Raw genomic sequence first — 23755 nt, 5'->3', positions numbered from 1 at the left:
TCGGGGTAAGTCAAGTCTATTTCTGTCTACCTTGACTGTAGTTCTGTTTCACTGGCTGAAAGGGACTGGGTAAGGTCATCTCCTTGTGTGATATTATGTACTTTGCCTTACATGTCCATATATAATAGTATGTGCTCGATGATTTCGGCAAAGGATCACTTGTACGGTGACCGACAGAGACTGGACGTGACAATGTATGTTGTAGAAAAAGGTCTGCAGTGCCCTCTTGTGAATTGTTGATGTAGTTCAGAAAGTTTGTGATGGTGGAGATTTTCGTTCATGTAAGCGCGGATAGAATCTGGAAGTTTGCAGAGACAAATTCTGGCCAAATTTACGTATCGTTCCTTCGGGATTGATGCGGCCCCGTGATGCGGAAAATACAGTAGAGGCAGGAAGGACACTGACAGGAATTTTACAGTTGAGGGTTCTCCTTGATTTCTGAAATATTGTGTGAAGGTCTCTAATTTGTACTTACTGATAGTTAGCGGGGTAGTCTGGAGCTGAATGTACGGAGGATATCTATAGCCCTTGAACAAAATCAGGTATTCCACAGATTCCACAAAATGGGTAGTGAGCAAAGTAAGACTGTAGCTGGACACTGCAGACCTAAAAAGGCAACTGACATAGTGTAACACAGGAAAGGTAAAGAGTGGGTAAAAGGAAGTTATGAGGTATTGAAGTTTTTGGGTATGTTAGATGATTCCCTGAGTGTGCAGAGGTAGGAGACAGCACTTGATGAGAATGGTGGCTGGCTCAAAGACAAAAGTGGCACACCCAGGCAGAAGGTTGTTTTGATGTAAGTAGAGAGTTAATGACAAAGGAAAGTGGATGGGGTTGATTACTGGAGACTTAGACCAGTGACTACGGACGGACGGACCAGGGCAGAGGGACAGGAATCCTAGAGAGTGCTCATAAAAAAAAAAAAAAAAAAAATCTTTTGGAATGCAGACCAGCACCCTCTTAGACTCCACCCCCGTATCTGGGGGTTAGAGAAGATGACACGCCCTACCATCTTTTAGTGGTGGCCATCTTAAGACAGTATATTCTTTTCAAGTCCCTGAAAGTTAATTGCCTATAACTCTACACTGTAGGCTGGTTGTAGGATAGCAGCCGAGTCACCCTTGAGGCGTCCTGGCGGACGTTTGAAATATAAATAAAATGCCGGCAGGTAAATATTTTTACCAATTTCAAACATTTGCTAAGAGTCTTGAGTGTACAACGCTGTTTGTTTATTTTGTTTATTTTATTTTTAAACTTATTTGATCTTGACAATTGCAGAAAAATTAGTAGAAAAAGTGTTGCAATGTCTCTGGTACCTGCTTTCTGGAGTTGAAAGAGTTAATCAGGGGGAGATCTCTGTGCAGCTGGGCTTTGTCTGAGCTGCCTTATCTATGTCTGTGAGAAGTGGCCTTGAAGCGCACAGAAAGCATCTGTGTTGAGTGGGGGAAACAGAGCTGACAATCTAAAAGACGTAAAGGAATTTGCTTGTGATAAGAATACAAAGAGACACACTCTAGGAAACGTAGACGGCCCCAACAAGGCGGGACAAGGGGGGTGGTAATGGACAAGGATGTCAGCAAGAACAGTCCCCCTCTTCTGAAAGCCCCCCCAAATAGAGTTAGTACATTTCATTGTAGAACTCTTCCCTGTTGGCAAATGTTTTCCTCTCTGTGCCCCTACATGAGGATTTCCAGTAAATATTTGCCTTTACCAGTGTAGTATTCCAGTATACCTGATGCAGATTCCCACAAGGGGGGGGTAAAACTCCCCCAGCCAGTACTCCATACTACACGGCCCTACAGGGAGTAGACTGGCAGACTAGCCCCTTACTGGATGTTCTCCTTTTCAGTATGCGGAGGACCTACTGTTGTTGTTTGCCAGGATGCATTTATTGACCTTATGTGTTTTCTGTTCCAGAAGGGTTGTAAAGTTTCCTGAGACGAGCTCCAGTACTGCCAGGAGAAGGTGGTCTTCCTAGGCCACTGCTCCTCAGCCACAAGCAGACACCTGATAGAGGGAAGAAAGCTGGCAGTCTAGAATGTGCCCCTGCCCTGAGGCCCTAAGCCTCTTTACATGTTTCTAGTACTGGCCAGCTCCTGCAGCCTGGGATAAGGTCTGCTGCCTCCAGCCTGATGTTGCCCCTTGATAATTGAATTGCCTCTTCCCCATTTGCCCTTAGTCAGGAGGCAATTGATGCATTCTATAGCCTTAAGCTGACAAATTCTGTGTGCACTGGCCCTAGGCACATCCCATTGGATCACATTGAGTATCTAGGGCACGCCACAGGTGTCGAGTCCAGGAACGTGGTGGCCTCCCCAGTGGCCCACTATTAGGCCCGGTTAGACTCAGTCGTGAGGGGAGCCCCTCATGTGTCAGTAGCTGCAGCCAGCAATCTGCTCAGCAAGACCAGTGAGCTGATCCTAGACCCTAGATCACTCAGTTACTGTGCAAACCCCACATACCTTGCACAGTGTCCTCACCCAAGTACAGCCCAAGCATCTGAGCAAAGGAATCACAGCTCAGACTCCAGTGTGCACTCCTGATGCCCCAGGATACACTGATAAGGTGCACAGCTCTGAATCCTTCATTCTATCGCCAGTCTTCCAGGATTCAGAGAGGGGGGGAGAGAAGGGTGATTAACCCAGATGTTGAGTTTTTTCTCATAGATGGCTCCAGGTCTGCAGGAGAAGACAGACGGTTCTACACTGGACATACAGTGGTCAGTGGTGCACATGAGGTAGTACAAGCAGAACCACTCCCTCCACACAGGTCAGCGCAGGAGGTGAAGTGACGGCACTCAGGGAAGCGCTACAGCTGGTGGAAGGTAAAAGGGCGAACATCTATACTCAAGGTATAGTTCTGGGGTCTAAACACGACTATGAACCCATATGGAAGGCTAGAGATTTCCTCACCTCTGCAGGGACCCCCGTTAAGCATGGCAAGCTGGTTAAAGAGCTTATGGATGCTCTCTTACTTCCACAAGAGGTGAGGATAGTAAAAGTAAAAGCACACACAATTTGGTAACTCCACAAGCCAAGGGCAAGGATGTGGCTGACGGGATGGCGAAGGCAGCTGCACAGATGGATCCCAGAGACTGTCCTGAAGTCTCAGCGGTGAGTTCTGAGTTGGAAAGTTTGATCCACAGGTGTTCCAGTCCCTGGTGGCCCGAGTGTCATCAGAAGTGAAGGGAGTGTGGGGGAAAGCTGGAGCCCAGATGCCGATGGGACCTGGATGCTGGGAGAGAGGGTGTGCCTGCCCAGAGCCCTGCACCCGACAGTAAGTCAGGTAGCCCACGGACACACACATATCCAAAATGGCCATGCTAGTGCTCATAAACCATCAGTGGTTTGCCCGGGCATTACTACCCCTGTCACTAGACTAGTGAAAGCCTTTATAGTTTGTGCCCGCCACAACCCGGGTAAGGTGGTAAAGACCCCACAGAAGGTGACACCCAAGCCGCTGTATCCCTTCCAGAGACTGCAAATGGATTATATCCAGCTACCAAAAAGTGGTACGTAGGAATACGTGCCTGTGTGCATTGATCTCTTTCCAGGGTGGCCAGAAGCTTCTCCCATGACCAAGGCTACTGCCAGAGCCGCAGCCAAGAAGTTGGTGAGTGAGATTTTTCTGCAGGTTTGGACTTCCAGAGACCATAGAGTCCGGTCGCAGAACCCACTTCACTGGACAGGTAAAAACCTAAAGCCTTGTCCCTCCTGGGTGTAGAACAGGCCCTGCACACCCCTTCCCGAATTAGTTGTGGGTTTGAGAGAATAAACGGCACTCTTAAGTTAGAGATCCGGGAGGCCATGGAAGTAACAGGGAAACCATGGCGCGAGTGCTTTCCTGCTGCCCACCATACAGTTAGGAACACCCCCAACAGAAAGATGAGATTGTTCCCCTTTGAAGTATTTTTTGGCTGTGCACCCAGACTAGGCCCCTACTTCCCATAGACCCTATAGCTGATGGCAGGAAACCAGGTGGAACATGCCACACAGTTGAGCCAGGCCTTGGAAAAGGTCCGCAAAAGTGTTTCTGATTACTTTTTCAGATCCAGACAGAGACCTCAGGATGCATAACCTGAAGCCTGGAGACTACGTGGTGGTGAAGAGACACCAGAGAGACAGTCTGGAGCCTCGCTACGATGGTCCTTTCCAAGTCCTGCCGACCAGTGCCACGTCTGTGAAGCTAGAGGGAAGTCAGCACGCTTCCACGCTTACTTATTCTTCCTGCTAGCTGGTCTCTTCTGACTGACTGTATGCTCAGGGACACCCCAACCATGACTATCACTGTATCTATAGGGGTGACCAGGATGCCCCCAGGGTAGGAGACTTTACCTACGGTTGGTGCAACAAGACAATGACCTTCTTTAACATTGACAGCGCAGGTAACACTGTATTAGCAGTGTCTGATGTGTACTGGATTTGTGGGGATAGGAGAGTCAGGTCAGGCCTAGAGGTTGGGAAGGTGAGTGTACGGTGATAAAACCTGTGCATTCCTTCCTCGTGATCCCCAGGGATAAGTTTGATCAGACACATAAGAAAAGGTGGAGAATCCCAAAAGGATTCTTGAGGTCGGAGAGAAGCACCTAGATGACAACGTTTATATAGATACAGTGGGAGCACCAAGGGGGGGGGTCCCAGATGAGTACAAGGCCCACAATCAGATATGGGCAGGTCTAGAGTCCATTATTCCCCAGAGAGCTATGAGTAAAGATGTTGATTGGGTTAACTGGTTGTATTGTAATCAACAGAGATTTGTGATTGTATCCGAGATGCTTCCCAGAACCGCATGGCTTTGGACATGATCCTTGCTGAGAAGGGAGGAGTCTGTAAGATGGTGGGAGTGGCTTGTCGCATATACATCCCAGATGACATCGCCCCCTATGGATCCATTACCCATGCACTTGAAGAGATTGAAGGACTGTCCAGGGAACTCGAGAGAAACTCTGGGGTGGACACTTTGTCCTTCACTTTGTGGTTGGGGGATTGGAAGGGTTTCCTTTAAGTAGGGGTGATATTGAGGATTGTGATTTTGCTCTCGTCACTTATTGCGTGTTGTGTGGTCCTCATCATCAAGTCCACCATGTCCCAGATGGCCGTCCAGGTGGTAAGAACCATGACAGGAGAAGTGCCGGTGTGGAGGATACCGTCTTGTTGAAGAACCAGCCTGTTAATAAACCCATAAACTATGGAAACACAATGATGTAATTTGAGTATGCAGGCCTGTAACCCCCGAGTGACTGGCCTCCAGGGGATCTGGTGAAGAGTTAACAAGTCCAGCAGGTAAGGGCTTAGCCTACCTGTATGTACCTGGAGTTTGAGGAGGTCACCCTGGACAAAAGTTACAGGCCATGCAAAGCTCAAAAGGGGGGAATTGTTAAAGATATTACACTGGACTCAGACGCCATCTTACGTACTGTCGGACATTTTAAAGATTCAGTATTCATTTCATATAACTTTGTGTAGTGATAACTAAGTTTGGGTGTTTCCCTCTCTGAACAAAGGCTTAGTGCTCACTAGCAGCACCTAGTGGAAGGTATCCAGGTGCACATCTGGACATTTGGTTTATGTGAAGTTTCAGTATTTGCATGTAGCCAATAGTATCAGACTCCTTTGTGTGCTTACATCCAATAGTGTTACATTTCCTGGGTGAGAACATCCAATTATAGTTGTTGCTTTCCTAATTACACGCCTTATGTAAAGTGCCTTATGGTTTTCTATAAATGTCCGTCCCTCAATAAACTTGTTGGTCTTGTTGCTAACTTCCTGCAAGGACAGGTCTTGTCTTTTCATTCAAGTTAGTCAATTCCAGCGCTGGACACAGACTCATTTAATTTGAAAGTCACCTTACAATGATTAGGGGTTTGAGCCCCAGATATAAATCTATAAGAAAACTGACCACTAATTCACACTGACGGTCCCACTCAGCCATTTTCCATGGTTCATGTTTCTTTTCTGTCCCAGTATGTATGTAAAGCATCACAGAGTGGTGCCGTGACTAAAAACAATACAGGCAGTCAACAGGATTACAGGATTATCAACAAAGCTTCAATACAGACACTTTACAGATGATCATTGCAGCCTGGGAGTAAAGTATCCAGAGACCTTCACCTGAGGTCACAGCGGGCAGAGGGGTCCGTCTATAAGTCGGGTGTCCTTAAGTAGGGGACCTCCTGTACACTTTATTTAGACTCTCTTGAGAACAGCACCCAATAGATTAAACAGTGAAAAGATGCCACGACAACCAAAATCTAAATCTTATATACACCAAAAGTACAGACATCCCCTGAACATATACAAAACCTTCTTGGTACATCAGTAAATAAACCTTTTTCTTACTGTGATTGAGGTGAGTAATCCAGGTAATTATATTCATGGCCAGGGCTGCACAGCAAACAGCAATGTGCTATATGCACGGTCAGTGTCTGTCCATCAGGGTCCCCGGCCCGCTCCCGCCATTACAAGGTCAGTCCATAAACTATACCTAGTTAGTTACAACCTAAAAACAGCCCTGGAAGTCATGCTTGACATTGTTTGAAATGAAATAATGGCAAAATTGTGACATTTTCATAAGTCAAACATATGGAAGCTGTTGACAAATCAGGCACAACGCTGAAAAATACAAACATGGCAAAAGGCACAAAAAAAAAAAAAAAAAAAAAAGGTTTGATAAATGTAACCCCCGTTGTCTCGTGTTGTTCAAAGGTTGGTTACCGATCGCATTGAGCCGTGGCCCGTCCCCCCTTACCAATTTGTACAGCACTGGGCTCCATGAGTCTCCTGGAATTACTTGGAGGGGCAGTGCAGCTTTGTAGCCACTGATCTATTCAGAACCACTATCGTTATGTCCACTATAAATACTCTATGTAATTTACAGAACACAATTTTGGTGGTTGTATCTTTAGAGGGGTATTCCCTTCTTGGACATTTAGGCATATGCTATACAAGTAATCCCTCTTCCCATCCATTTTAATCAGTAAATTTTAATACATATGCATTCTGCACGAAATCTACATAATAAATATAGCTAAGATGTTCAGGACTGGTGATAGGGGTGTAAACCGCACAGATTACAGAGGACATGATGCAGCGGGTGTACAAACATGGCGGAGGCTAGGGTTTCCCAGACTAAGCGCGCCTGCGCAGCTGTGCAATATCCATCTGTCACAGGACACAGCAGGAAGAGCAGCCGAGTGCCGAGTGATGAGGTTGTATCGGTAGCCGATGAATCGCCATGTTAGACGCTCGTTAGAAACAAGAGCCGTGCACGTCTACAGGGAAAAGATAACCGGAGATCGGTAATTGGTTTGGTGATCCGATCAGCGCCGTGACCGATGTCGGTACAATTTAGTATCTGATATTTGATGGACAGGCAGGTGACGTCCTGCTCTGCTTCCTGTTATTGTCCTGCAGTGAGCGGGGCCAGTAGCCGCAGAGCTGTGCACCTGTCTATATGTGTGCATGTGCAGAGGTTCAGAAGCAGGGACTGTCCCAGGCCCAGGGCTGCAGCATCTGGAAGTGACAACATACATACCTCATATTGGGATCCGTAAGGATCACCAGATTTGTAGCAAAATAGTCTACCCCTTCCCCATTCATTTGAGGATGTCGTTAAATCAACCCATTTACATCTTTGTGTCATGATCAGCCACTGAAGTGCAATCCTAAAATGAAATGATCTAACAAGTCATTTATGTTACTGATGTGGTAGAGGGGGTCAGGTTAGCAATCAGCCGTGCATTCTGGGGATTGTAGGTCCTTACTTATGGAATGGACCTGCCTTATAGTGTCCTCACCTAAATGCAGGGGACACAATACCCCATGTGCTCCTTTGTTTTCTAGGTTGAGTCTGTAGTTGACAATTCCCATTCATTTCCGTGGTGTGAGATCATGGCAGTGAATGGGAAGCTCAGACTACTTGTCTCACTTTCTGTATAGCAATCGCTAACAATCCCAGTCCATTTTCACCTACCTTTTAGATGACGTCCTACAGTCTCCGCTCCTTACACTTTTTTTTATACATCTAAATCTTACCGGTTGCCCTTGAAAATAGACTACGGTTCAGCGTTGTTGTCGGTCCGGTGTTTGGAGTTTATTTTTGGGAGTTTAGAACAAAAGTTTTGCACTCACAAATCCCTAACACTTTATGTTTTGCAGAAACAAGAAGCAGAATTGTAAAGTGATAAGAAGATCTTCTCGGCACAAGAACGCTGGTCTGATCACACATCATGCCTCCAAAGTTTAAGCGGCACCTCAATGATGAGGAGGTCACAGGGTCCATAAAAAGTGAACGGGTAAGTATGACATTGATGCATTGTAGAGTAAATTATTAAAAGGACATATAGCATGTGTTGCCCATAGCAAGATCTGCTTTTATGTCACAACAGCAAATTTAATAATTGTGTTTTCTGTAATGATCCCATTACATCACCTTTGGGACTAGTGTTGGACTGCAGCTACATGGGGCCACAAGATAAAATACATTGTTCATCACCTAGAAAAAATCAAAACAGCCCCCAAATAAGGTTGTCCCCTGTTGTATCCATTGGATACACCGAAGGATCCTCTGATGCTCTTGTGTCCTGATTGTGATCCAGGTTGAGTCCAGTAATAAGATTGGTTCCTAGTCTTGTGGTTGTCATCGTATTGCTTTTCTCTATGATCATAATTGTTCCCAGCATCACATAACTAACTTCATTGTATCACCCTGCAGTTCTAGGATCCGGCCAAAATAAGACCTTCTAGAGTAGTAAAGTGATTAGAGGAAACATTAGAAATGAGAGTCCTGCTTACAATGTTACAAGCAGAACTTCAGACTCCCATCCTTCTTATGGAATTGGCAGGTGGAAACAATAGGAATGATGTGGACGGCAGGAACAATAAGCTAAATCCCTGGCAAGAAATGATATCCCTGATGACTATGGGTCAGAGTTTAAGTTCTGTGTTCTCTGTCTAAACTGATGTGTTACTTTTTTCTCTATTTTGTACAGACAGTGACTTTACAGGAACTTATTTGTCACCAAAACCAAGGCTGTTGCACAAAATATACTTTGCACTGGGGCCCTGCATATTCAAGTTACGCCACTGTGTTACATAATGAATTTTTAAGCATTAATGGGAACTGGTCACCACATTTTCACAAATACAGCTAGTGACAGGTTGCCGTAGAGTCCTATTAACCAGCTGGCGCCCTTATTCTAGCTATAAATTGTTTCCCTTCCTGCTTGGTTGGCCCCTTCCATCTACTCCTCCCTATGTCCCTTGCCTCTTCGCAGAATGTCATGTAACCAGGGTGATGTCATCTAAGGTCCTTTACCCAGTTACGTTTGCAACATCTACCTGATCAAATGGCAGTATCGTGGCATGATCATATCACGCCTCTGTGGACTTCTACTTTTCCCCATCCTCCATGGAGGCTAATGTGATTTCATGTGATCCGGTACATACATGGGGTAGACTGTGCAAATGTAACAGGACCTACGATGACATTATCCTGGTCACATTACATGAAGTGGCCAATGATGTAACAGAGCTCTCTCTCAGTGTTCCATGCAGCAGCATATAATAGGTAGCAGTGAGACCTGTCAATCAGGAACAATGAGGCAGGGCATTGCAGTAACCACTCAATATGCAGGGCCGCATTGATCTCGCTTAATGTCAATGGACTCCTCTGAGTTGTATATAAGCTTACAAACTAATTTTTTTTTTTTAGTATTTCAGGCATGGAAATGAACCATTTAGCAGTCACATGATGGTTTTTTGGAGTGTTTTTAAACGCTAATCAAATGCATGTGTTTTTGAATGTTACCATGCATATGGCTTTATCACGCTTTGTCATTTCTGGAAGTGTAAGTAGCTGTGAAAATGTTACACAGAAATGAAGAAATACATGGCAAAGTGCACAAACGCATGCATTTTGCTTAGCGATTTAAAAACGCACAGTGTGACCACACTCTTAGTATGCAGTCACATGTACCGCTAGTATTGGGTTTACAAACTCAGCAATAGGGTATGGGGCCTCGGCTGATCCCCAATGTGTTTTCTTTTTTAAACCCGTGTGAATGGTAACCAGGACCCAGTGTCTTGCATTAAAACATGAAAACGCAGCACTAGCCGTACATGTGACCAGACCCTCAGGTATAATGGCAATTACTTAGGTTTACAGGCATGTAGAGGGACAATGAAGGGATAGAGGCAATGCTCTCTAATGGCAGTTTATGAAAATATATTTAGTTTAGGGGGTTTATTTTGCATGACGGGTTCTCTTTAATGACTGGGTCATTTTTAAGGAATTTTTTCATGTAGTGGTTTAAGAACCATAAGTTATTATTTTTTTGCATGCTACCTTTAAATGTTTGCAATGTTTTTTTTTTTCTTTTTCATTTTTTATTTGACAAATAGGGCTAGTCAAAAGTTAACAAATGTTAAAGCATTTTTAAATTTTTTTGTGGGGGGTTAAATTTACAAGAAGTGTAAATGGTAATATATAGTATATTTATTTCAAATGTATAAATTATGTGAAAGTGACCATTATAAATTAATTTCCTAGTGTGTGAGGGTCATTTTGATATATGATATGTATTGTATCTGGCAAACAGGGCAAAAATGGTGATGATTTTTATAGTGTACTTTAATGTTTTTTTTTTACAATTTAATGGGAAATATTTAATCTGTACTTATATATAAGCCCTAATTTTACCATCAAAAACTGGGAAAACTTACTGACTTATAAGCGGAGGGTGGGAAATGCATTGGTCACAACCTCCCAGTATATAGCCTGCCAGCCCCCAGTAGTATATAGCCTGCCAGCCCCCAGTAGTATATAGCCTGCCAGCCCCCAGTAGTATATAGCCTGCCAGCCCCCAGTAGTATATAGCCTGCCAGCCCCCAGTAGTATATAGCCTGCCAGCCCCCAGTAGTATATAGCCTGCCAGCCCCCAGTAGTATATAGCCTGCCAGCCCCCAGTAGTATATAGCCTGCCAGCCCCCAGTAGTTTATAGCCTGCCAGCCCCCAGTAGTATATAGCCTGCCAGCCCCCAGTAGTATATAGCCTGCCAGCCCCCAGTAGTATATAGCCTGCCAGCCCCCAGTAGTATATAGCCTGCCAGCCCCCAGTAGTATATAGCCTGCCAGCCCCCAGTAGTATATAGCCTGCCTGCCCCCATCAGTGTATAGCCAGCCAGCCAGGGCCCCGGCAGTGTATAGCCAGCCAGCCAGGCCTGGCCCCCGGCAGTGTATAGCCAGCCAGCCAGGCCTGGCCCCCGGCAGTGTATAGCCAGCCAGCCAGGCCTGGCCCCCGGCAGTGTATAGCCAGCCAGCCAGGCCTGGCCCCCGGCAGTGTATAGCCAGCCAGCCAGGCCTGGCCCCCGGCAGTGTATAGCCAGCCAGCCAATGCTGGCCCCCAGCATTCTCATCACTGAGACTGAGTTGGGCTCTATTCTGTGGGTAGGGCCTAACTTGTTTTCGGGGAAAACACCTACTCAGTTTATTAAAGACCAGTCTGTAAAGTGCCCTTTCAGTTACACATTATCTGTCTGTTGTGATGGAAATTGTATATTCCAGCAAGAATAGTGTGTGGCTATGCAGGCTGTCGAAACAGCAGGTTTTGTGCTTGTTTATACAGCTTCATGCAGTGACTTTTAACAATTTTTATCCTCTCTCCGGCTATCCGCATGACTCTTCGCTTCACTTTCAGCTGCATAAGGAGATGCCGAGAGAGTATTCAGCCTGCATAGACATACACTATACTGGCTTATAGACAGTTTATGTAACTAATGGCAGCACTTTGTAGCAGGTTTTTAACAAATTAAGAAGAATTGAATAATATAGTATATTTGAAAAATGTTCACATCACCCCTCCTCAAACACACACAATATAAAAAATGTACTCAAACAACAGTACAACTTTGAGGGGGTTGTCAACTTTAGGGAATTAAGCATTCAGTACCCATGTACCACCGCAGCAAGGAAACTGAAAGAGGTGTCCATTGATAAAAACCCTGCCAGCTGGGCAAAGAAGTGGAGTTAGGGTTAAATCTTATACCGCATGGGTGCACAACCCTCAGGCCGCTCCCTGCTGCCCACAGGCCTGAGGCTGCTAAGTGGGAAGCTGCTTCCTCCAGAGTTGTACTGATGGATGTATAAAGTCAGGGAGGCAGAGAGTTAAACACCAAAGTCAAGCTCTCCCCGCCTCTGAACACTTCATCTTATGTGATTAACATTGTGCACAATACTCCTGGAGATCTGGTCAATGATGTCCCTGGATGCAGGACCATCAGTTACAGTAAAGGGGATATTCTGAGGCAGGGAAAGACGACTTCAGTGTTATACTCTCCGCCTCCTTGACTTCACTAAACCAGTTTATATCTCACTTCAAAGTAGATTTTCTGGATGATGCCACCAAGCTGGGCCATGAAAGAAATATGATTTAAAAGTTGCTCAGCTACTTGACAACATACTGGTAGTGGTTTATAAGGTCAATTTATGATGACAGGTTCCCTTTAAAGTCAGCTATAGGGGAATCTACTGTATAGTCGGCTCTGGGGGTGGGTCTCCCTTATTATATGTGCTATGGGGGGGTCGGGTCTCCAGAACTATTAAGGTCTGGTTTGTACACTGTATATTTGTAGTCTGTTCTGGGGTCTGTATTAGTTATTGCATCTGATGACAATGCAACCCCCAGACCGATAAAGGCTTTCACCCCCTGATTTACTGTTAAGCACCTGCAGTGTTACTATGCTTACTCTTTGCTTACTCTAATGGCTTATAAGGAGTGAAACAACCTGTTTACCAGGAAAAATGTATTCATAAAAAGGTTACAATGTGTTTCCATTCAGAAAGAAATGTTCTCCAAGGCTTTTTGTCTGCTTCAGTCCTGGCTGGAGGTGATGATTGTTAGGGCAGTCCCATTTTACACAGGACATTTTTGGAATCCTTTCCCTTTACTACAATGATAATTGATGCCAGTAGTTTAGTATTAGAGAATTTGGCCATCAAAGATTCCTAGCATTCGTCTTACTATGAAAAGAATCGGTGCTTGAGGCTTCTAAAAGGATTGTAGCCACTTTGCAAGCTTTTCCCTGTCCGCAGAATACGGGATAACAAGCTGGTTGGTGAGGTTCTGATCGCTGGGACCCCTATTATGAGGGAGAATTGGGGGTCCCGTTGTTGCTAATGGTTAGAATGTCAGGACAAGAATGTGCTGCACTCACATAGACAGTGAACAGGAGCGACAGAGATCAGGATTCCACATTCTCTGGATTGCTTGCTGCTCCTTCAGTCGGACTCCACAGAATAGGGCCTAACTTTCTGATCAGTGGGTGTCTCAGTGATGGGACCCCCAGAGATCACTAGAAGGAGGGGTCTGATGTACCTCAGTCGGACACCTAGTTGCTCCCCAAGTTGAGTGGAGCTGCAGAAGCTGACGGAGATTGCTGAGTATGGCTCCGGCAGTCTCCGTCAGCTCTATGGAGATGAATTGGGCATCCCGGCCATGCACAGCCAACTGCTCCGCTCATTTTGGGAAGTGACGAGGGGCTGACTGGGGCAAATTGAACCTCCCTTTCTCGTGTTCTGTGGAGGTCTCATCCCCGAGGCCCCCACCGATCACCAAGTTATCCACAGGATAGGGCCTAACTTACCCCTTTAATGGTAATTGAACATAGTTTACCATTTCGTAAAGAGTTATCAGACCTTTTGTGTTTCATGTTACCCTACTGCTACCTAGTTTGCCAGGCCGGAGGTCACATGTCTTCGGCATGTAAATTCTATACAGTTATACCATACATTTATTACACAGGTCTGAACCATTGGCTGTACCATTGGGCAGCTGCCATTATAGAGCAATGGTACCAGACCAGAAGTTTAAATACATCTATATAAGATATTTATTAGATTATTGCTAGATTTCCTATTGTAGAATTAAATTAAAACAAGCACCTCCGCAGAGTATTCCTGTCCCATTGGAGTTTGCTGCATGTGTGTGTTAGTTGTGACATGTATAATTACTGACAGACAGGTTTACTTATTATCCAGTTGATGCTTCTATTCTGATATAGTTTGTCTACATTGTAATTATCTTGTGTACTGTCAATCCATAGTATCTAAAGCCTGAAAACAACACTCCTAGGAATAGCCATAAATGTGAGATAAGAAATAGACACCAGTAACATGATGCAACCGGCCGGCTTGTCTTATTCTAATCTTTATATTGTTCATATATCTGTAACTTTTTTATTTCTTTACAGAGAAATCTGTTAGAGGAAGACTCTGATGAGGAGGAAGACTTCTTTTTGTAAGTGCCTTAAATTAAAATGTAAAGTTAAAAACAGGATAAGAATATAACAAGTTCATTCACCCTAAATTCTGCACAGGCCTCAGTTCTTCCTTTTCCATGACATGTTGACATAAGACTAATTTAGTCAATCTTCATCAGCAAATAAAGTTGTGGTGTTCAACACCTGGTGCTCCCTAGAAGTTGGTAAAAATAAAAACATAACGGTATAAAAGTGGTTTCATCAGAGCTATAACAACCCTTTGAGGGAAAAAAAGAGTAATTTTAGCACACAGTGAATTTGAGGAAATTTAAAACCATGAAACAAGATACAAGTTTCTTTGCAATCAATGGGGACCTGGGGTCAGAAGCGGAGGACTCTGTATGCTTTACGGTGGCCTGGCTGTGCTATAACAACCTATCTCCCATTATAATTCAAGGGAGCAGAGCTGCAATAGCACAGCATGGCCACTGCCCAGAGTATGGTGCTTTCTGCTTCTGTATTAATATCAATTCTGATGTCAGGCCCAAGCTAAACAAAACTCCATTAATGACCTGCCCAAAGGATTAAAGTGGTTGTCCCCCTATCCACTGCTCATCAGAGCATTTTATTCTCGGAAATTATGCCTTCCAATGTCAATGGAACAATTAGAGCGACTGCACAACAAAATTTCTCAAGGGACTAGTGGAGTTTCCCCAAACCCCTGTGTTTCTTAAAAAGTATAATGCCCACATGCTATATAATGCCCCCGCTCTTATGAAGCCTCCTTTCTTGCAGCCTCTCTCTTATATTTCCCCCTTTCCACTAGGTGGGGGGCTGCAGTAATGTTATATAAGAGAGTGGCCCTATTATGCCCTTTGTATTAACTCTCACCCATTCTCCTTTCCTTTGGTCTGAGAGTAGAAAGGTGATTATCAGATTTTTATTTTCAGATATGTTTTAGCCGTCCCCAAATGTTCATTTGTGGCCCGGGACCAAGTGGTCCACGTCGTACTTAATGGGACCCCATTCTCCCCATTGGTTGGGGTCTCCAGCATAGACAAAGCCCCCACCATAGCTACATTTTACCTAGGTAAGAGCTGCAGATAGGATCCAGCTGTAGTTATCGCTTTTGGAAGGCGTAGATCATGTTATATTGTGCGGCGCAGTATATATAGTGCACAGTAACCTGTATGCTGGGAGCTTCTAGCTGTGTCCATACAAGTATAAATGTTTATTCCAGCAAGATGTGACTCGTCCCCGCTGACCAGAGGAGAGATCTGTGATACTGATTCCACCATTTTGTCCTGTAGTTTCTGTCTGTCTGCTGTGGACGCTCATATCTGAAGTCGCACCATTTGATACTGACACTGAATATTCTCTCTTTCCAGGAGGGGACCTTCTGCACCTAAGTTTGGAGCAAGGAATGACAAGATCAGACAGTAAGTCTGTGGGCGACAGCTGGAAAGTGATCTGTACATGTATCCCTGCTGCGGGGTTATATTTATATTGTATCGCACCTCGTTCCGTGGATCACGTGGGGTCGTATCCATGTGTACATCTTACAGCATAGCCTAAGGCTGGGTTCACACATTATTTTTTCCTTATAATGTAAGGACACTTTGGGCGGAATCTCGACATGTCATTACGATGTATGACGTATCCCTCTGTATGCTTATATAGTCAGTCCCCGGGTTACATACAAGATAGGGTCTGTAGGTTTGTTCTTAAGTTGAATTTGTATGTAAGTCGGATCTGAATATTTTATCATTGTAATCCCAGCAAGAACTTTTTTGGTCTCTGAGACCATTGGATTTTAAAAATGTTGGGTTGTCATAAGAACCAGGATTAACACTAAAGCTTTATTACAGCCAGCTGTGATAACTGTTATAGCTATTTATTGTCGCCTAGGACTAAAGTACAATAAAATACTAATATCCAGAGGTCCGTTTGTAACTAGGGGTCGTATGCAAGTCGAGTGTTCTTAAGTAGGGGACCGCCTGTACAACGGAATATCTCGCCCCGTGATAGCTCCCCCCCTAAATGTGGGATCCCGCATTAGATCATTCTAGTAATGTACCTGGTATAACTTACAGAACCAGAAAGAAATGGTATACAATTTTGGCTCTGAAGCTTTCCGGGTGTAAGTGCAGCCCCGTTCTATTGTACAGACTGCAGTCACAATAATGAGGTGCAGGGGGCCCAGTCACATCTGCGACTGCTGTGACCACTCTGAATTTCGGCATGGATACCAGTTAGTCTCTGATTGGCTTAATTACAAGATGTTCTAATCAGATCTTGTTGTCATTCCTGGGATTCCTATAATTGTGGCGCTACATTCCAGCAGTATGATCGCATTATCCTGCAAGCTCAGAGCAATTAAATAATTTCCTCACATAATGGCAATTTTCTCAATTCATAAAAAAAAATGTCCCTGTCTGAATTTCAGCCTTGGAGGATAAAAATTTGTTTTTGGAAAACAGGACAATGCATGTTCTGTGATTCACGGACCAATGTGCAGTGTGAATCGGCCCTAAAGCAGAGTAGATCCTTGCAATGGCTGGACCTAAGGCAAATAATTTGTAGGGGATAGAAAAATGTAACATGCTCAATGGTAAATCTGCCGAATTACCCCTGACAACCCATTTGCATCATTTTTAAAACAAAGGCATAAGAAGCTTAAAGAACCTGTCAGAGAGGGTCTCACACCAATATGTCAGTCTGCTTGGCTTACAATCCTTGATCCTTTTGGTAGATGTCCTTTAAAGATGAGATTCTTATCCTTAATATGAAACCAGAAGTATGTTTCTGAAGTGACCCAACCCCTTCTGAGGTGCCTGAAGTGACCCACCCCCTGTTGCCTCTAAACTTGTCTCATCTCAGGCAAATATGACTGTTCTCTGCTCATTTTCATACCGCGTTGGGTAAGATTTCACATTAGAAGGAATTCTAGATGGGGTAGGTACCTGAAGGGGTAGGTAGTTTAATGAGGTAAAATCAAGACTTGTTCCCTTTAACCCCTGGTGCTCATGGGAAGGGACATTTGTTAAAATAAACCTATTATGTTACACAATTTACAGCTATGCTACAGATTTATTCATATTGTAGATGTGGATATTATGTTAATCTTAACAAATATCCGTCACAAATATGTTGTGGATAATGACATGACAAGGAGCTGACACTTACATTACTCATTGAAATAGATAGGACGCTTTGGGAAAACCCGGTGGAGTCACCAGTTGGTGTTCAAAGCGATGTAAATCATAGGGAAGACGCTTCCTTCTTATTCTCCTGTTGGTATTTGACCCTTGACTCCTGGACACGGAGTAGAGGAGGTTTCCAGATCAGGGTTAGGAGCACTTACTCTGCAGATTGCACAGAGGCAAATATTTTCTGGATGTAGTTAAGTGATCTAGGTGCTGGAAATAGGTTCCCAATCCACCATTATTATTTGAAGGACTGGGATAGCAGACTTAGGACTTGTATGACTTGGGATAGGCTCAGGTGAACTTGAAGGACCTGTCTTTTTTCCCTCAACTGGACTGTCTTGCTTGTGTTCAGCTTCACAGCTGGTGGAAATGGTTAAACATTTCACTCTGGGTTATCCCTGTTTCCCCCTTTGCTTGACATATTCAGATCTCCTACATAAAATATCCACATTATCAGATTATTAATCCTGAGCCTATGGCCTATGGAAGGTTTTATAGATAAAGGCACTGTGACTGTGGTAATCTTCTTATATCTCCTTCCTTATAATCTCCTTCCTTCTAACATCAACTTTTAGAATTATTCCAAGGGGAGTTTTGCCAGAGCACCAACATGTTGCAGATTCACAGTCTGTTACACTGTCTCAAACCCCACCTAGGGGGAAGTGCTCTTTGCACAGTGTAACAGCCTGTGAATCTGCAGCATGGAGGGGGTCTAGTAATGCCCTTATGAGCTTGTCTGCTCATTAGCATGATTTTAAAAGTTCATTTTGGAAGGAGGCCATGGATAACATGGAAGATTACCACAGGCACACTGCCTCTATCTATGAGTAAGTGCCCCTGGTTTATCATGCTGGATATTGATGGTAGATTTCTCCTAAGATGCCTTCCATTTTAAGCTGCCAAGAAGACCACTAGCCCGCTGTTAACTGACTTATATACTTTTCCATTTACAGTGTCCAGAACCAGGTGGATGAAGTCATCGATGTCATGCAGGAAAATATCACCAAAGTGATAGAACGAGGGGAGCGGCTGGATGAACTGCAAGATAAATCTGGTGAGGTGGACAGTGCTCAATGAGAAGCTGCAGTCATTATCTAATGGAGAGTTGGATCCCTTAAAGGGGTTTTCCTGGGAAACACGTTGGGCCCTATCCACAGGATTGCTGATTGGTGGTGCTCGGCAATCTCCGTCTGCTCCATAGAGGGGAATGGATCAGAATGGACATGCACAGCTGTCTGCTCTGCTCGTCTCAAGGAGCGACGAAGGCTTCGCTGGAGGTCACTGAGGCCTCCAAATATCAGGAAAACCCCTTTAATAAAGTGTATTGACCCTGACTGCTCTCCTTTTTTTAATTGGGAATGGCCGTCAATCTAATGTCAATGGAGTAGCCATAGATTCAGTGTCTACACTTCCGAACCCTTATCACAAGAGCTAATCCTCCAGTGGTATTAGTCAGTGGCTTTCTCTCCGTGAATATTGATGGGCCTGGAGGAGTAGCTTATCATGGCCGCCTTTGGCCTATTGAGTTAGGCCTCCCATAGGAAATAATAACTTGATGTCTGAATGTGGAGACACCAAAGAGCAGAGGTAAAAGCTCTGGGGATGCCTGAGCTCCTTAGGTCATGGTCATCTACCAGGAACACACAATTGCCATTGACATTAGGAGAATTTTAATGTGTTTGTTTGATCCAGTGTCTCCGGTCACTCATCTTTACATTCTCCTTTCTTTTACCTTTCCCCACAGAAAGTCTATCAGATAATGCGACAGCATTCAGCAGCAGAGCAAGGCAGCTCCGGAGACAAATGTGGTGGCGGGAATGCAAGGTATACTCTAAATTTTATATCTTCCACATATTAGAGTCTGAATTTGGGAGGTTCCTATACTTTTATGTTCACTTGATCTATACATTTCCCAAATCATTTTCGCCCTTTGGTTGGTGACAAAGCTGAAGTCTCTTGCCGTCTATTAGCTCACATTTTTTAAATTCCAATTATTACTTCAATTTTTCTGGATAGGTCATCAGTATCACAAATCTTTGTTAAATCCCTTTTAAGCAAGTTTTATTTACTTTTTTCAAATAAGTTGCTGACAATTTTTTTTTTCTGAAGTAAAGAAGCTGTGGAGGTCCCCTTACACTCTATGGGGGAGATTTATCATAAGTCTCTTAGAGCAGAACTGTTGTAGCTGCCCGTAGCAACCAATCAGAACTCTGCTTTCATTTTCCCACAGCTGTTTATAAAATTAAAGCTGAGCTGATTGGTTTTCATGGACACCTAGACCAGTTTTACCTCAGAAACTTGATGATAAATCTCCCCCTATTTATTTCCGCTCTGAATAGCAGTACTCCGGTCAGTGCATCTAGGCCAGACCCCAGACCTAAGAGACCTCTACCTTGTGATCTTTCCAGTTATTTTCTCTCAGAACTGTTAAAATAAATTGACAACTGGGTGTTGCCAGTGGGTGAGTTGTATCTATACAGTGTGACACTGGCTCTCTGTCTAAGGAAACACCACTTTGATGAAATGGTAACACCCAGTTGTCCATTAAGCACCAGTTCACCATTCAGTCATTTCTTCATTTTTTACATCAGTCATTGTGAAATAATGTGATGTGTGATAATGTGAGATCTAAGACCACATCAGTAAAGAAATAAGAATAGCTTCAAAGATGGGCTTTAAGTTTATATCATCTTTACATACTTTGATTTAACACCACATATATTCTCCTTATTCCAGATGAAAGCAATTGTGGCATTGGTCTTGGTGTTCATCCTGCTAGTCATTATCGGTATGTATCATAACAATTTTTATTTCTTCGGATGTTTAATATTTGAGTGTCACATGCGGTTTTTGGAGTAGTTTTGTCTGCTTCAAATAATTGTGTGTGAACCTATTCTAATATAGTTTTAGTATATATAATATACTAGCCTTCCATCAGTACATCGTTGTATGTTGTGTGGAAATGCTCTCCACATCTATATTTTGCGAAAGTTTGGGACTGGTGAAGACATAAAATTCTTATCCTCAATTTATGTAATTGTGATTTTTCTATTTCTGGCAGTTCCCATTATTCTGAAGTATCGCTCCTAACCGCTTCGATATGTGGGATCTCTTCAGGAACACTTCAGTTTCCTCTTCTCTGATTAAAGGGACAACATTCCTCATGGACAATTATTACTGAACTAAGTTTTTGTGAATGAGAACGAAGAACTGATGTTTTTTTTCCCCTGCTTTTCCTACTTATTGTCGTTTTGTTTGTTAACATATATTTTTGCACATGGAAGAGGTAGAGTCGTTGGTGATGCATCTGTACACACATCTGTTGGGGCACGGAGTGATAGGGGAACCTTTTGTATATGAGTATGTTACACCTCTATAGATCTGGAACAATGCCAGCTCCCAAATCTCTACAGCATTGTATGTGCACGTTAAAAAAAACTACCCTTCCTGTTTCCCAGTGACCTGTCATTTCAGACCTATTTATTTTACACAAGTAAGCAGCTTGTTGTCCCCGTTTTTTGCATTCTAAGGCTCGTTTCTATGGGGGGTGTCAATAATTATGTAAAAGTGCCAGTATCGAGTGCTGCATAGAAAAACGGGTGCACCAAAATGTATGACTCCTCCCCCAGTTTACTAAGTGGTGGCCCTAGTTTGCAACAATGGGTGTTTCCGTTCAGTTACAGATCACTGAAAGAAACTGAAGGTATCTCTGAAACTTTTTAAAGTGCCCTAGACAACACTAGTCTTTTTTGTGGGTGATTTCATACCTGGGAGACTCCCTTTTTAAGTTATTCCAACTAAAATGTATCTATAGGATATAATTGCTTGACCAAAAGGATCTCAGAATCCACTATAAATCTACATCGTTCACATGGAAGTGAATGAAACATTTTAATGTGCATGTGAATGACTGCTTAAAGAGAACCTGCATGTTGTCGAGCAGTAGAACAGCTTTTAGGCCCAGCTAGGTGGCATCATCCAAATAATCAACTTTGAGATGTAGGTTGAATGTATAAAGACAGGGAGCCAGAAGATTAACACTGAAGTCAAGCTCTCCCCGCCTCTGAACACCTCCACCCATGTGATTGACATCATGGACTTCATTGACATCACTGGTTAGTAATGTCTTTGGATGCAGGTTCATCAATTACAATGAAGGGAAGTTCTAAGGCAGGGAGAGCTTGACTTCAGTGTTAAACTCTCCGCCTACTTGACTTTATACAACCAGTTTACATCTTACTTCAAAGTTGATTTTGTGGATGATGCCATCACACTGGACCATGAAAGAAACATGATCTGGAAGGTGTTCATCTGCTTGTCAACATACTGGTTGTGGTTTTTTAGGTCAGTTTCTCATGACAGGTTCCCTTTAACCGTAAGAGGGGACCTTGTGATACGACTCAAAGCAATCAGACACCTACCACCTATTCTGTTAGGTAGGCACCCACTCTATTAACACTTTACGGCTAACTTGGCTTATTCTTTTTAATAACAATCTAAAAATAGAAGTGCAGTGTTGCAATTCTAAAAGATTCTTAACCTTACTAGTATTGTATTTTATTTTATACAATCAGGTAAACAAGTAGTGTAATCATGGTCAGGCCTCTTGTCTTGCTGACACAAGCCAGTAGTTATATTTTGGTTGAAGGATTTAGCATTGGTTGGGGACAGTAGTCACTATTCCTTAGGACTTGGCCTCTTATATACCGGTGGTAGGATTATGCCTCATTCTTGTTGTCACACATAACATTTCCATAAATTTGCACTTACATATATAGTTACCACACTTACAGGGGTTGTATCATACTTTACATTTGAATGCATGATCGTGAAGGGGGGGACAAGAGTCCCTGCTGTCCACTGAACAGGGGAAAACAAGTTGCTCTCACATGTTCAATACCAGAAAGACTTAAAAGTCCCGTAGAAGTCAATGTACGGCTCTGACCTGCATACTGTGGACTTCTAGATTCAATGGTGAGAGGAGCTGCTCAGGGGTGGGGTGTCCAGTGTCAGACCATTCTGGTAATGATGACCTATTGTATCGCTGCTCAGTATTTTTAGCCTGTAAAAACCCTTTTGGGCTGTCATGTATGATTTTCCGTTCCGTTTTATTGGGGGGGAGGGGGTTGTCACAGATTTTGCAGAGTGATGCCCCCCACTATTCCATCTTTGTAATTCAGAACAGATATCCTATTCTAAAGGGAACCTTGTGTAGTGAGTGACTGGACTATATCTGCCTATAGTCTGTATTCACACCAGGGCTGAGGACTACTATGGATGTCATTCTGGTGATCGGTCTGTGATGACATCATAGTTCACGCTGAGAAATCTGCATTCCTGTATATAGTATTATAAAGTCAATAATGTACATTGCTGCCATTGTAAAACAAGACGGACATAGGTTGCACGACACTGTATATGCTGCCAAACCCTCACATAGTGCCAGTCTATGCTCATCTACTAGCATATGTCTTCTCGTTTTCCCCTTTGTTATAAATATTGTAGTTTTGCTCTATCTTTTGTTTGTATATATGAGTTTCGGATGTTAATAGTGCATTATGTTGTCTATTTATATAATTTATCCCATTACAGCATTACGTTTCTCTTCTGCTGGCTTTGTTTTTCTGATGTTTCATGTGCTATAAATACGATTTCCAATTATATGAATTATTGTAAGTAGTCATGACCATCAATAGACTTTTTACAAAACTTAGGCTGTATTCACACGACCGCAAGGGGAACTATCGCTCTGTACACGGGAAAAGGATGGGACATGTTCTATCTTTCACTGTGTTACGGCTAAGGCGGGCATACATTCGTGTGAATGCAGCCTTGTGCTGGATTGTGCTTTTATATCTTTTATAAAGACACCTAGGGGGAGATTTATCATAACGTTTCTGAGTTAAAACTGTTCTAATTGCCAATGGAAAACAATCAGCGTTCATCTTTAATTTTATACACAGCTGTGAGAAAATGAACGCTGAGCTCTGATTGGTTACTATGGGCAATTAGAACAGTTCTGCTCTAAGAGAATTATGATAAATCTCCCCCCGTGAGTCTTTTGAATGGACTGGACAAGAAGACCTAACATAGTTAAAGGGATGGTTCAGCTTCGGTAAATAAGTGTTATTGTTGGTATGATGAGAAGTTATACAATTTTCCAATATACTTTCTGTATCAATTCCTCAGTTTTTAGATCTCTGCTTGTTGTCCTACTATAAGAACCTTCCTGTGAAAAAACACCGGTCACTGGTTATGTGGTGTCACACAGGTGCATGGCTCGTTATTTCA

General features: G+C 43.4%; 1 protein-coding gene across 2 annotated transcripts; it reads left to right on the top strand.

Moving 5' to 3' along the window:
- The first annotated feature begins 7128 nt into the window (after positions 1-7128).
- Positions 7129-23072, top strand: VAMP4 (vesicle associated membrane protein 4). 2 transcript variants are annotated; one of them, XM_072128986.1, is made up of 8 exons: positions 7129-7297; positions 8157-8293; positions 14247-14293; positions 15644-15694; positions 18418-18518; positions 19209-19288; positions 20201-20252; positions 20526-23072. In XM_072128986.1, exons 2-8 carry the CDS (start codon positions 8228-8230, stop codon positions 20552-20554), a joined length of 426 nt encoding a protein of 141 aa, XP_071985087.1. In that variant the 5' UTR covers positions 7129-7297; positions 8157-8227; the 3' UTR covers positions 20555-23072. The 2 variants fall into 2 exon arrangements, with proteins under 2 accessions (XP_071985087.1, XP_071985088.1); XM_072128987.1 differs by lacking the exon at positions 7129-7297 and adding an exon at positions 7349-7371.
- Positions 23073-23755: the final 683 nt, after the last annotated feature.

Source organism: Engystomops pustulosus, chromosome 10, assembly GCF_040894005.1.
Source record: "Engystomops pustulosus chromosome 10, aEngPut4.maternal, whole genome shotgun sequence".
Lineage (NCBI taxonomy): Eukaryota > Metazoa > Chordata > Amphibia > Anura > Leptodactylidae > Engystomops > Engystomops pustulosus.
The sequence above is the reverse complement of the archived record's forward strand: the minus strand, read 5'-3'. Positions and strand labels throughout refer to the sequence as shown.

What these genes read in the sequence shown, in the direction of transcription:
- VAMP4 (XM_072128986.1), top strand. Translation starts at nt 8,228, where the DNA reads ATGCCTCCAAAGTTTAAGCGGCACCTCAATGATGAGGAGGTCACAGGG. An exon ending in GGTCCATAAAAAGTGAACGG is followed by an intron (nt 8,294 to 14,246) that starts GTAAGTATGACA and finishes ATTTCTTTACAG; the next exon opens with AGAAATCTGTTAGAGGAAGA. An exon ending in AGGAATGACAAGATCAGACA is followed by an intron (nt 15,695 to 18,417) that starts GTAAGTCTGTGG and finishes TTCCATTTACAG; the next exon opens with TGTCCAGAACCAGGTGGATG.